Source organism: Pelophylax lessonae, assembly GCF_965119305.1.
Source record: "Pelophylax lessonae genome assembly, chromosome: 1".
NCBI lineage: Eukaryota > Metazoa > Chordata > Amphibia > Anura > Ranidae > Pelophylax > Pelophylax lessonae.
The window spans coordinates 35,810,120-35,825,150 of record NC_138768.1 but is presented as its reverse complement, the minus strand read 5'-3'; the positions used below and the strand labels follow the sequence as shown (position 1 = coordinate 35,825,150).

The following is a 15,031-nucleotide window of genomic DNA, read 5'->3' as shown; positions in this document are numbered from 1 at the left end:
AATGGGAGGACTAGTGCCCCATCACTGACAAGATTGTAGACCTGCACAAGGCTGGAATGGGCTACAAGACCATCAGCAAGAAGCTTGGCAACAAGGGGACAACTGTTGGAGCGCTTATTCACAAACAGAATACAGAATAACCATCATTCGCCCTCAGTATGGAGCTCCATGCAAGATTTCGCCTCATAGGGTAAGGATGAGAAAAGTGAGGGATCAGTCCAGAACTACACAGGAGGAGCTTGTGAATGATCTCAAGGCAGTTAGAACCTCAGTTACCAAACAAACCAGTGGTAACACAATACACCGCCATAGATGGAGATCCTGCAGCGCCTGCAAGGTCCCCCCTCTTTACATGTACAGGCCCATCTGAAGTTTTCAATGAACTTCTAAATGATTCAGAGAATTATTGGGAGAAAGTGCTGTGGTCAGAGGAGACCAAAGTTGAGCTCTTTGGCATTAACTCAACTCGACTCGCCGTATTTGGAGGAAAATAAATGCTGACGAGGACTCTAAGAACACCATCCCTACAGCCAAGCAAAGAGGTGGAAACATTACGCTTTTGGGGCCATTTCTCTGGTACAGGCCGACATTGCCGCATTGAGAGGCCAATGGACAGGGCCATATATTGTAAAATCTTGGGAGAACCTTCTCTTCCCTCAGCCAGAACACTGAAGATGGGTCTTCCAGGATGACAATGACCCAAAACATACCAAAAAGGCAACAAATGAGTGGCTCAAGAAGAAGCACATTAAGGTCATGGAGTGACCTAGCCAGCCTCCAGACCTTTAATCCTATAGAAAATTTATGGAGGGAGCTGAAACTTTGAGCAGCCAAGAAACCTTAAAGTGGTTGTAAAGGCAGAAGGTTATCGTAATGCATTCTATGCATTATGATAAAAAACCTTCAATGTGTAGCAGCCCCCCTCAGCCCCCTTTATTCTTACCTGAGCCCATCTCCATCCAGTGATGTGCAGAAGTGCCTCAGCTGTCCAGGATTCTACCTCCTGATTGGCTGAGACACAGCAGCAGCACCATTGGCTCCCACTGCTGTCAAAGTCAGTTAGCCATAGAGGAGAGAGGAGGGGCAGAGCCAAACCACTTTTTTCTTTTTTTTCAGCCGGTGGCTGGCTTTCTAATGAAAGCATTCTGCGTGGCTCATGAGCCACTGGAACGCTTCCAAAAGCAGCAGGAGGGGATGTCCCATCCCCTTCCTTGCTGATGTCTCTCAGGCTTACCATACAAACCAGCAAGTCCGAGAAACAAGCCGACGGTGCGGCCAGCTAGTTCCAGATGCTAGATCACCTCTATGGCCTTGGAGGACTGGAGCGACGTCACGTCGTCACTTCTGGTCCAGGGTGGGATTTTTGACTTACAGTAAAATCCATTTTTCTGATGTTCATTGACCGACACAACTCCTGAACTTCATGACCATTGGGTTTTACTGTCCCCTACAGGAGGAGGACCCTAGGCAAAAAAAAGAGTCTGGCTACGCCTATGAGCAGTCCGAGGGGGTATACTCCCTCTCACTGCTATGGTAACTAAGTTTTGTTACAAGCTGTGTCAGAAGAATTACAACTCCACAGAGGGGTGGGTGCTGTGTCAGTCAATGAGCATCAGAGAAATGGATTTTACGGTATGTAAAGAAACTGGATTTTTGTCTTACCGTAAAATCCGTTTCTCTGATGTTCATTGACGGACAGCCCCATATCTTCTTGACCCTCATCGTTGAAAGACCACCAAGGCTGAGACCTGGCTCTTAATAGTACTCAAGGCCAGGCGCTGCTCAACCCCCCCGTTGGAGGAAGGTCAAGATTCGAGCCACCGAAAAGGAGCAAGGATGAACCCCAAGAGACTCACACCACACATGTAAGATAGTAGATCTTCCTAGAGGTAGATTTTCTAGCTTTTAACAGCGCAGGAATCACTGAATCAGACAAACCTCTATCTTTCAGCTTTCAGCACTTGGCTTTCAACAGTCAAGCCGTTAAAGCCAGTGACTGTAAAGTAGGATAGAAGATTGGCTCTTGGAACAGCAGATCTTCCCTGAGAGGAGCGAGACCAGTCTGGAGACACCAAGATGGCTGGAATCCCTTCTGCCTCGATCCTGCACAGAAGTCTTGACAGAAGCTTGAGAAGGGGAAAGGCGTAAATTAGACGAAACTGACCCCACGGGGCCACCCGCATTTCTGTGGCGTCTGCCAGAGGGTCCCAAGACCGTGCCAAAAACATCTACATCTTCCTGCTGAGACCCCAGCGGAGGCACAACTGATGAAACACCTCCGGAAGAAGTGACCATTCACCCTGGTCCAACGCCTGTCGACTGAGGTAATCCAGAAAAAACAACTGCGCTAATCCAACTAAATTATGTGTATGAAGCAGGGACTTCAAGTGTGACCAACACCCCAAACAAACAATAATAAATACAAGTCGCGCTATATATGATCAGACATTAAATCAAAAATTTAATTTTGAAGCAAAAAAAATATATGAATGAATTGTCCATAAAGTCAGTGAAGAGCCAAAATTAACCACTTAAGCCCCGGAGGATTTGGCTGCTAAACGACCAGAGGGTATTTTGCGATTCGGCACTGCGTGACTTTAACGGACAATTGCGTGGTCGTGCGACGCTGTACCTAAACGAATTTGGCGTCCTTTTTTTCCCACAAACAGAGCTTTCTTTTGGCGGTATTTGATCACCTGTGCGATTTTTTGATCACGCGCTATAAACAAAAAAAGAGCGTCAATTTTGCAAAAATAGCAATATTTTTCCCTTTTTTTTATATGAAATTCCCCCCAAAAAAAATGTAAAAATCAAAATTTTTTAATATTTTCGGCCAATTTGTTTTATGCTACCTATGTTTGGTAAAAAAAATCGCAAAAAGCGTATTTTGATTGGTTTGCGCAAAAGTTATTGCGTTTACTAACAAAGGGAAAGATTTTTGTCATTTTTGTTGTTTTTTTTTTAACGCGTAATGGCGGCGATCTGCGATTTTTTTTGCGGTACTGCGACATTGCGGCGGACAGATCGGACCCTTGACTGACATTTTTGACACTTTTGGGGTTACCAGTGACATTTCTACAGTAATCAGTGCTATATATATGCACTGTTACTGTAAAAATACACTGGTAGTGAAGGGGTTAACTTTATTTGAGAGGGAGGGGCTGTGTGTGTCCCTAGGGGCGTGATTCTAACTGTGATTGGCTGTGGCTTCAACTGTATGCAGAGTGATCAATGGATCTACATAGTAGATCCATGTGATCATCTCTCATACAGAGAGGAGAATGACAGGCAGCTTGTTTACACAAGCTGCCTGACTTTCTCCCTCTCCCCCGCCGATCGCAGAGTGGCCGGCGGCGATCGGGTCCGCCGGTCACACGCGCGGGGGGGTCCGTGACCACGCGGGAGCGGGAGCGCGCCTCCGGCGGCGCGCGCTCGCTCCCTAAACCCTCACAGGCGAGCGACGTAGACCTACGTCACTTTGCCTGTGAGGGGCTGACCGCCGCCGTAGATAGTCGTGCGGCGGTCGGCAAGTGGTTAATGAGCGTGACTGTAGATATCCGTGTAGATGAAAGGCTTATCGGAAATCAGTAGATATCGTGCCAAAATGATAGCATAAACGCCAATAGAAATCCGGCAAGGCTGTACACAGAAAATCCCAGGATCTCAGATGACCACCACAATGAAGTTTAAACGTGGAAAAAAAATATAAAACGCCATAGCGTAAAACCAAAACAACTGATGAAGAACAAAACGAATGCACTCAGTGTGTGAGACTATCACCAGACACGTTCAGTGATAATGAAGTGCTCGTGAGCAAATGAAATTGTTTCATGAACTTTATAAATCCACATGAAAATCCAAGTGATGTGGTAAGTAGTATAGGAAACCTCCACCATCAAAACAGATCAGTTAAATACTCCTTACCAGATATAAGAAGTGACAAGCTGAATAGTGAAACCAGGGCACCTCCACCAATAGGAATGCAGCTTACCAGAAAGGAGTAATGTAAAAGCTCATAGTACAAATCCACAGAAGATCCAAACCATACTGGAGCCATGACACCAACACCAACACTAAATATCCTTACCAGATGACACTAGATACAGGCAAATATTGTTGGTAGATATGAACAAAAGCTGGAGACCGGATCTCAGATGCTGACCAAAAGGGACTCAGGGATTGAGAGCGATGCAGGCAGGTATTCAATCATAGAATAAAAAGAGGCGCCATAGCATAAAATCCCACAGATTTTAGCCTGATTGCTCAGAGCTTCTGTACATTGATTGGCAGTCTGGACTCTTCCAGTGTCCAGACCCCCTGAGCAGTATCTTTTCTGAGGACGCCTCCCCACCAAGACAGGCTGGCATCCATGGTGACCACCGTCCAGTACAGAGGGAGAAAGGATTTGCCCTAGCGAAGTGCCGGAGAATAACACCACCAGGTCAGAAAACCCTCTCATACCCTGGCTCAGCCGGATCAGATTGTCAACAGACTGTGGATTCTTGTCTCATTTGACATGAATCTCTCTTTGCAAAGATCTTGTGTGGAACTGTGCAAAACGGAACTGCCTTGAAGGCAGATACCATCAGGCCCAGCACGAACATGCAAGTCTGAAGGGATGACCGTCTGCTGACCAACAGAAGTTGAAGTGCTTCCTGCAGTTTCTGGAGTTTTTCCAGAGGAAGGAACACTCTGGTTAAGGCCGAGTCCAGAGTCAGACTCAGGATCTGATGACAGATGAAGGCGGTGGATGCTTTTTGCTATCTTGTTTCCCCAGGACCAAATCCACCTTGGACACCAAAGACTCCAGGACCTCTGCTAGTGCAGTAAGGGATTGTTGGGACCCAGAGGGCCTGGCAGCCTCTGAGAGGGGACCAGGTGGGGAAATATGCGCCAGAAACTCCATGAGTGAAAAAGGGGGACCCACAAAAAAAGGTGTAAAAACACTGCTAGGGACACCCCCATTGCACTGGCAGCACCACAGGTCGCCAGGCACCGAGCACCAACCGATCCTATAGCAGAGAGGGAGATGACCCCACCAGACTCACCACCCACCGATCAGGCACTGCAGCACCAGGCTATCCGCACACACATCCGGTGATCAGGAAGAGAAAGATCCAGAAGTCAGCACCAGGGGATAAGGAGGGGCTCCCACCACCCATATATGCTTTACAGTCATGGCCGCCGCTATTAGCAATGAGAAGCCACTAGAAAATGGCCATCTAGGCTACACAAACATGGCTGCCAAATCTACAGAAAACAGAATACAAGAAAATGGCAGCCCCACACGGCACCCGGGGGCCCAGGAGGGGGGTCACAAGAGTCTGTTGCACACCCCCCACCCCAATCGCCAGCTTGGCACCCCAGGCCGACCTGAAAAGGTGGCATGGCCACCCCCATGGGGAAAGGTTGTAGGCAGATGGAGAGGCGAAGTATCCGCAGGGACCACAAGAGGGGGGGGGGGGGGGGCTGCATGGGAAGGAGTAGAACCCGGGGTCCCAAACCCTCTAGAGGGAGAGGGGGGGGGACAGCTACTTACCATACCAGGAACAGGGTGGGCACCGCTCCAGACAGAACCTCCTCTCCATCGAAATGGGGGGGCTGTCAGCCAGGAGGAATGCTGCGATTCAGGCAAACGTTTAACTTGCAGGCCAGCCCCCGTCCAGTGGGCCAGACTGGGATGACCACTGGATTTTAGCAAATATCCAGGCCGCCGCCCAGTCCAGCAGTTGATTGCAGATTTTCACAAGAAAATTAGAAAGATCCCTTAAAAAGGAAAAACTTTAAAAATTGCCAGAGCCAAGATCCTAGCAAGGAACAAGGTCCTTAATCTCGACTAGGCAGAAAAAAAAAAACGGAGTGCCTATAGCTGAGAGTGGGACTGCCCATAGGCGTAGTCAAGCTTTATGTCTAACTAGTGTCCTACTCCTGTAGGGGGCAGTAAAACCCAATGGTTAAGAAGATCAGGAGCTGTGTCCGTCAATGAAGGATAGAGAAAAAAAATGATATAAATTTAGTTTGAGTACAGCGTTGCATGACTGCGCAATTACCAGTTAAAGCAGCGCAGTGCCGAATAGCATAAAATTGTCTGGTCATTAAGGGGGTAAAATCTTCTGGCGCTCAAGCGGTTAAGGAATATATTGGGGATTATTGGCGCCACAGAGCTACTAGCACATCCAATGCCTCTGCCCAAAGATCCCGTGACCTAGACACAAATCTGGGAACCTTCCAATTGAGTCTAAACACAGAGATCCTTGTCTAGCTTGTCCCAGCATTGACAAGTCTGGAGAAAAACCTCTAGATGTAGAAACACTTTCCTCTGATCCAAATTCTGATGACTGAAATAGTCTGCTTGCTAATTTTCAAGTCCTGAAATGTGAACTGCTAGATAAAGGCTCGGGGTGTAAAGTTCCGCTCATTTAAGAATCAGAGATGCCTCCAGAGCCGCAGGTGCTGCCTTGGTGGTTGATGTAGGCCATGGCTGTGGCATTGTACAACTGGACCCTGATCGGGCAAACCCTTGGGAAGGGAGGTCCAGTGGGATAGAGAGATGATTCGCCCGGAGCTCAAGGATGTTGATAGGAAGACTGGTTTCCTATCGGTCATGAAAATCTAGCTGCGTCCTTCAACGAACAGAAGAGAAATACCATGTCCCTGGCTATCGACCCCGACCTTTCAAATTATTAACCCAGAGCAAGAGAGCAGATTGGGAACTGTGATATCGTATTCTTATTCCATGTTCTGCAGGCTTGTTTTCTCGTACCCTCAGTATAAATGACACAAGAGAGAGGGTCCCCTTACCTGAGTGTTCGGCTGTTTCTTGGTCCACACTGATGCTTTCTTATCCTTTGGTGTCGCAATGAACATGACCGGTAACTGGGCACGGGCTGACGAAAAGCCATCCTGAATCTCCTTTATTTCATCACCTACCAGAAGAAGAAAAAAAGAAAGGTAATACAATCTAAAATTGTTTTTGGTTTACATAGAGTGGAAAGAGTAAAAAAATTGCTGAGGAGCATGCTGATGGGATGGGAGAAGTGCGCAGACTGACAAAGATTAACTCATACATTTTCTGCTTCTCTTTTCCCTGTCCAGTCACTGGGAGAAGGACAAGACCTGTAATTGTTACTGAGCGACAGCAGAGAAAAGTCAGATCTTTTGACCTGCCAGACCGGGCTGTGCTGTCTTGTGTATATCTCAGGAGTGAATGGATAGAAATGGAAAACCTTTTGAAAGGTAATACATAGTTGATATGCATTTCATCCACCTGGAGTTCAGCTTAAAAAAAGAAGAAAAAAAACACAATACAGGAGCTGCAAAGGGTGCTACAGTCCCTTCCTCACCTTTATTTACAAGCTGTGTGCTTATAATAAATTTCTTTAGGTTTCATATCTAAAAATTTAGGTAAACCTGATGACTAAAACCTTAGATCTTTAAATAAAACCTTTAACATGTATAAACGTGTGATTTTTACGTGGGCACGGCCCCTTAAAGCCTCCGATGGAAAAAACTTGCCACGTTGTTTCGCGTAATAGAGCCGACCTCCTGCAGTAAAACTACGGCGGTTGGTCGGAAAGTGGTTAATCATCCATCTTAATGCCCATGATTAAGCTCTGGGGGGGGGGGTTTAGCGAAATGCATTAGGGGTGTGGCCTGGTTGGAGTCCAGGCTGAGGTTGTTACTCTCACCACCATTGTAGGACTGCATGGACGTACGCCACCAGGGATCAGCTCTCTCTTCTCCCTTGAGCTATAGCTTAGAGCCAGGACTGGCTTTGTCCCTTGCCAGCCCTCTCTGCAGGGGAGGCGGAGGAATCTATACAAATATCAGCAAGCCTGAGCGGAACACAGCAATACCAGAGGTCACAGGGCACAGTTGGAAAAGAAGGAACAGAGGGTTGTCCCTTCTTAAAAGGAAGTGCCTAAAGAAAGGCCTTAATGGCAAAAATGATGATTTAAAATGACTTTAATCAGCTGAGCTCTTTGGACGTGCATGAACCTTTAATTACAAGCTAATAGCTGCCAATTACTTTCACAGAGCTGGCAGCGAAGTGCATATTGGGCATCATAGTTTTTGGAGATATTTCGGGCGCACCCAATTTTAAGACTTGTAACAAAAACGGGAGTACCTATAGCAGAGAGAGGGAGTATACCCTCTTCAATGAGTAAATAGGTACCAAAATTCCAAGCAGTGTCAGAAGAATTACAACTCCACTGACGGGCGGGTGCTGTGTCCATTAATGAACAATTTTATGGTAAGTCAGTAATTCCCTTTTGTCTTTCGTTCATTGACAGACACAGCTCCTGATCTTCCTAACCATTGGGACGTCCCAAAGCCGTGTCAAATGTGAGGGGTGGGAACAGCGAAAAAGAAATTCCCCAAGGCCAACTATAGCCAACCAGGTAAACAGGAGCTCAACCAAAATAGCTGGAGCTCACCTGAAAAAAAATACACCCCCAAAGAGGACCAGGTCCTCTAAACCGCAGCCTGCAAAACATTGCGACCAAAGAAAGCATCCGCAGATGCCGACACATCCACTTTATAGAACTTTGAGAAAGTGTGCCCCGACCACCAGGTGGCCGCCATGCAAAGCTGCATCACTGACGCCTGATGACAGAAGGCCCAGGAGGCACTGAGCGCCCGAGTAAAGTGCTTCTTGACAGGGAAAGGAGGAACATGACTGCTGATGGATAAGGCCTGAACCACCGTCTGTCTGATCCATCTGGAAAAGGTTGCAGAGGAAGCAGACAACCCTTTCCGAGGCCCATTCGTAAACACAAATAGTGAGTCTGACTTCCTAAAAGACTCCGTAGCTGCCAGGTACACTCTAATTGCCTGAACCACATCCAAGGCATGCAAAGTAATTTCCTTCAGATGTTTTTGCCTGGGACGCAGGAAAGACAACACAATGTCTTCATTCAAATGAAAATCAGAGACAACCTTTGGTAGGAATGACGGACAGGGGTGAAGAACCACCTTATTTCCGTGAACCACCAAGTAAGGTGAACGAAAGGATAACGCCGCCAATTCCGACACCCTGCGCGCAGAGGTTATAGCCACCAAGAAGGCCACCTTCTGGGACAGCATAAGCAGGAAAATCTCCAGAAGATTCTCAAAAAGATGCTTCGGGAGGACTGAGAGCACCAAATTGAGGTCCCAAGGTGGCAACGGGGACAGCACTGGAGGGGCCAAGTGCCGTCACCTGACCCTTGATAGTACTCAAGGCTAGATTTTGCTCAACCCTTTGCTGAAAGAAGGTCAAGATCCGAGCCACCGAGAAAGAGCGAGGATGAATCCCATGAGACTCACTCCACGCATTGTACGTCTCCCACGTACAATGGTAGATCTTCCTAGAAGTAGATTTCCTAGCTTTTAACAGCTTTGGAATCACTGACTCAGACAAACCTATATCCATCAGCACCTGGCGTTCAACAGCCAAGCCGTCAAAGCAGGATGGAAGATTGGTCCTTGGGACAGCAGGGTTTGAGTAAAAACATTGAAAACATTCCGATGTCGGAACCGGGAAAATCTCCCTTAACGTAACAGGTCTTGCACACAAAACAGACCCTGTAAGCGGTCTGGGGACAGGCACAAGTTGGAAAGGAAAGAACCTTGCCGGAGGGTAAGAGCGAAATGCGATCTTGTAGCTGGACTGTATGACTTCTTGGACACACTTGTCTTGTACCAGGAAGTCCATGGGTCCGGAAACCAGCAAAGGCGTCCCCCCACCCCCCGATACGGGTGAGGGCGCACCTTCATGCTGAAGGAGCCTTGTCCACGGGTCTGGAGAAGCCCGCTCCCAACTTGCAAGACCAAGTTCTCTTGGATCCACCAGAGGAGGCCCTGAAAGGCTTTGATCCTTTGTCAGTCGCCCCTGAGGGACGAAAAACGTCTTATGAGCCGAGAAGGATGGCCCAAGTCTGGGACTAGGGTTCTTGCCCTTTACTAGTCTGTGGAAGAAAAGTACTCCCCCCACCCACCCCCGGATCAGTCCAGGCCTTTTAAGAAGTCTGACCAGCATTTGAGCCAGAAAATACACCAAAGGACCATTGCTGAAACAGAGAGCCTAGCCGCATCCTAAGAGGCATCACAGATAAACTGCAGCCCCTGGACCAACTAGTCCGCCAGCTTAGCAAAAGGCGGGGGGAGCTGCTCCCCTCCAGGTCACGATGTAAAAGCTTAGCCCACTCTGTCAGAGTTTGCAACACCAGTGCAATGGTCAATACCAGCCTCAGTGCTGAACCAGCCGCAGTGTACATATTGCAGTCCACAGCCTCCGCCTTCCTGTCAGCCGGGTCCTTAAAAGCCAGGGACTCCTTAACTGGAATCATGGTTGCCTTGTTCAATCTGGAGACCGGAGGGTCCACCACCGGTGTAACAGTCCACTTTTTTAGAAGGGACTCCTCATAGGGGTACAGCATAACAAATAGTGACAATAAGGAGACATTTAGGACGTTCCCACTCTTTAGCGACAATTCTGTCAAAATAGGCGGGGAAAGGAAACACCTTTACCACTCTGGATAGCTTGCGAGTGCCAAAGAGAACTGACGCCTCAGTTGCAGCTTCAGCTGCGGCCTCTTTTTTTAAAGGTCTCACGCACAGATACAATCAGTGTATCCATCAGCGCTTTTTCATGCACGGCTACAGTAGTGGAGGAATCATCCTCACTATCTGAGAACTCTAGGCACATGGTTGCAGACCCAGCAGAGTGATTCACGTCCGCGGCGGCTGAATCAGATTCAGGATCCAAGGAAACAGATGAGGCAGGGGAAGGCGGGGAGCACTTTTTGCTAGACTGTCGCCCAAAAACCACCTCCACCCCGGACACAAAGGACTCCAGGACCGCCGTCAGTGCATCAATGGATGGTTGGGACCCGGAGGGCCCCGCAGCCTCTGAGAGGGTATTAGGTGGGGAAACGTGCTTCAAAGACTCCATAAGTCAATAGGGGGACCCCACAAAAAAAAAAAATTGTAAAAACACAACTAAGGGACACCCCCACTGCTCCGGCAGCACCACGCAGTCGCCAGTAACAGAGCACCTAATCAATCCTCAGCAGAGAGGGAGAGGACCCACCAGACTCACCACCCAGCAGAAACAGGCACCTCCCGCCACCAGGATAATCCACACTCCATGTGCGGCGAACAGGAAGTGAAAGGATCCAGGAGTCAGCACCAGTGGAGGAGAAGGGGCTCCCACCATCGAAATCGCCACGCTCCACGGTCATGGTGGCCGCTATTATTAATGGCAAACCACCACAAACATTTCCGCCGTGCATTGAGCACCCAGGCTACAGCAAAATGGCGGCACCATGAGGCTCCCAGGAGGGATCCATAGGCCTCAGAAAACAGGACAGGCAGGAGCCCCCACCAGGTACACCCCCCCCCCCATCGCCAGCACAGCACCCTGCCCCCACCCCAGAAGGTGGACCAGGCCACCCCACAGCCCCAGCGCAAGTGAAAGGGGGGGAGGGGGGAGATATGGCCCTCATGGACCACCAGACCAATAATGGGGGTGCCAACGGGAAGGAGGGGGAGCCCTGGGATCCTAAGGAGGGGCCCACGTCCACCCCAAAACCCTCCAGGGGGAGAAGGGGGACAGTTACTTACCATACCAGGAACCGCTCCAGAAAGAACCTCCTCTCCATCGAAGTGGGGGGCTGTCGGCCAGGAGCAGGTCATGTATGACCTCGTGAGGCGTTTAACGCAGGTCAGCCCCATCCGGTGGGGCTATGTCAAAGCCGACCTAGCGCAGGGCTGAGGTCTGCGCATGCTCACTGGTCAAACTGGGGTGATCACTAGATCTAGATTATCCAGCCCGCCGCCCAATCCAGCAGTCAAAATCTAAAAAGGAAAAAATTGCCAGGACCAGAGATCCCAGCAAGAAACCAGGTCCCTACTCCTGACTAGGCAGAAAAAATTGAGTACCTATAGCAGAGAGAGGGAATATACCCCCTGGAACTGCCCATATGCATAGCCAGACTTTTTCTGCCTAGTCTCCTACTCCTGTAGGGGTCAGTATAACCCAATGGTTTAGAAGACGATCAGGAGCGGTGTCCGTCAATGAACGAAAGAGAAACAGTTGTGCAAATATTACAACACAAAAATTTGCAACTATCACCTTTTTATTCTACAGAGATTCTGCTTTCAGAAAATATATAATGTTCTGGGGTTTAAGTCATTTTATTGCCACAAATTAGGATATTTACAAGTATGCGAAAAAAATAAAATAAATTGCTCTGGAGCCGAACTGGTTAACATGGTAAAACCTATATGAGATTCTAGAGTTAGCATCTACCCTAATACAAATTTACAATAATTTTACACATTTTTATTTAACACAGTACAAAAGAAAAACGACTGAATGTACAAGTGTAGCAGCAGCAGAACACTTCAATAACATTGGTAAGGTATAAATACACACAGCTGAATTTATCCCCTTATCTATATAAGAAATGTGACTGAAAGAGTGAAATTTGAAGGTAAGTACATGGGTCTGCTTATCTGGGAGGGGTTCCTGCAGCGTCACTGACCTGAGCCTGCTGATAGGGGAAAGCAAACTAGAGCAGGGAGGAACTCACCAGTAAATGGTAAGTGTATTTTAGGCTTTTAATTTTTTTTTTTCTGAGAATTTGACAGTCCCCGGAACACAGCCAGTACACTAGTAGAACGGTGTCCAAAAGTTTTGACAATGACACAAATATTACTTTTCACAGTCTTCCGTTTCAGTGTTTTTAGGCCTTTTTGTCAGATGGTCCTATTGTATACTGAAGTATAATTACAAGCATTTCATAATTGTCAAAGGCTTTTACAGCCCCTTCAGACTGACGCGATCCGACTTCGAGGGGCGACCTGTGAAGTCGCCGCGATTTCGGCGCGACTTGCAGGGACTTCACATAATGGAAGTCTATGCAAGTCGCTCCCAGGTCACCCCAAAGTAGTACAGGACCCTTTTTCTAAGTCGGAGCGACTTGTGTCGCTCCTATTAGAACGGGTCCTGTGCTAATCAATGGCGAGCGACCGAGCGTGACTTGTCAGGCTGACAAGTCGCCTGACAAGTCACGCTAGTCTGAATGGGGTCTTATTGACATTTACATCAATTTTATGCAAAGAGTCAATATTTGCAGTGTTGACCCTTCTTTTTCAAGACCTCTGTAATTCGCCCTGGCATCCTGTCAATCAACTTCTGGGCCACATCCTGACTGATGGTCGCCCATTCTTGCATAATCAATGCTTGGAGTTTGTCAGAATTTGTGGGGGGGTTTTGTACCCGCCTCTTGAGGATTGACCACAACTTCTCAATGGAATCAAGGTCTGGGGAGTTTCCTGGCCATAGACACAAAATTTCAATGTTTTGCTCCCCAAGTCACTTTGTTATCATTCTGCCTTATGGCAAAGTGCTCCATCATGCTGGAAAAGGCATTGTTCCTCACCAAACTGTTCTTGTATGGTTGGGAGAAGTTGCTCTCGGAGGATGTTTTTGTACCATTCTTTATTCATGGCTTGTGAGTGAGCCCACTCCCTTGGCTGATGAGCAACCCCACACACGAATTGTCCCAGGATGCTTTACTGTTGGCATGACACAGGACTGATGGTTGTGCTCACCTTTTCTTTTCCAGACAAGGTTTTTTTCTGGATACCCCAAAAAATTGGAAAGGGGATTAATCAGAGAAAAGGACTTTACCCCAGTTCTCAGCAATTCAATCCCTGTACCTTTTGTAGAATATCTGTCTGTCCCTGATGTTTTTCCTGGAGAGAAGTGGCTTCTTTGCTGCTCTTCTTGACACCAGGCCATCCTCCAAAAGCCTTCTCCTCACTGTGTTCACAGATGGACTCACACCTGCCTGCTGCCATCCCTGAGCAAGCTCTGCACTGGTGGTACCCTGATCCCGCAACTGAATCAACTGTAAGAGATGGTCCTGGTGCTTGCTGGACTTTCTTGGGCGCCCTAAAGCCTTCTTCAATCACAACAATTGAACCTCTCTCCTTGAAGTTCCTGATAATCGGATTTCGGTGCAATCTTAGAAGCAGCAATATCCTTGCCTGTAAATCCCTTTTTGTGCTAAGCAATGATGACTGCACGTGTTTCCTCGCAGGTAACCATGGTTAACAGAGGAAGAACAATGATTTCAAGCACCACCCTCCTTTTAAAGCTTCCAACCAGAGTGATTTCCAGGATTCAGCCAGTCAACACTGACACCTGTGTTAACGAGAGAATCACTAACATAATGTCAGCTGGTCATTTTGTGGCAGGCCTGAAATGCAGAGGAAAATGTATTGGGGGGGATTAAGTTCATTTTCATGGCAGTATGAGACTTTGCAATTAATTGCAATTCATCTTATCACTCTTCATAACATTCTGGAGTATATGCAAATTGCCATCCTAAAAACTGAGGCATCAGACTTTGTGAAAATTAATATTTGTGTCATTCTCAAAAATTTTGGCCATGGCTGTACATTGGGGAGAAATGCATTGCGACAACAGAAAAGTGGTGCAAATTATTATTTTTTGCTGCGTAGTTGCATGTTGGTTGGCCTTAACACAACACAGAGCTTGGCTCACAGAATACAAGGAGCTTTGTGAATGGACAAGGGGAGTGGAGGGGTGCATGAGTGACACTACGGCTTCTGTGTATGAGAGCTGGAAGTATTGTGATAGCATGAATGAAACTGTAAATAATAAAGAAACAGAAACGCAAATTATCTGAACGAAGTGCAATGCTCTAGCTCCTGCGGACTATTCCTCCAGCTCAATAATGGAGGAAGCAACAGACTACAAATGTGGCTGCATATTTTGTATGGGATGCAACTTTAAAAAGCAACTCTACTTTTGTTGAGAATAAAACCCTCCCCTCTGGGTGATTAACTACATTGCAGGGATTTTAACAAACGTTGTTACATATTCATACCTTTTGTTATTCTGAAGAAATAGCGGTTTGTTTCTCTGTGTCCATGTGCAGAGCGAATGTGAATGGGATTGATTTTATAATTAATAATCAGCTGCTGCACTTGTAGAACTCTGATGGGGAAAGTG

General features: G+C 47.5%; 1 protein-coding gene across 1 annotated transcript in view; it reads right to left on the bottom strand.

Moving 5' to 3' along the window:
* Positions 1-15,031, bottom strand: part of NOL6 (nucleolar protein 6) — a 117,267-nt gene that overhangs the window by 35,967 nt on the left and 66,269 nt on the right. Inside the window, exon 22 of the mRNA XM_082256869.1 lies at positions 6,802-6,926. Coding sequence (XP_082112995.1) covers positions 6,802-6,926 — 125 coding nt within the window. The remainder of the gene's footprint in view (positions 1-6,801; positions 6,927-15,031) is intronic.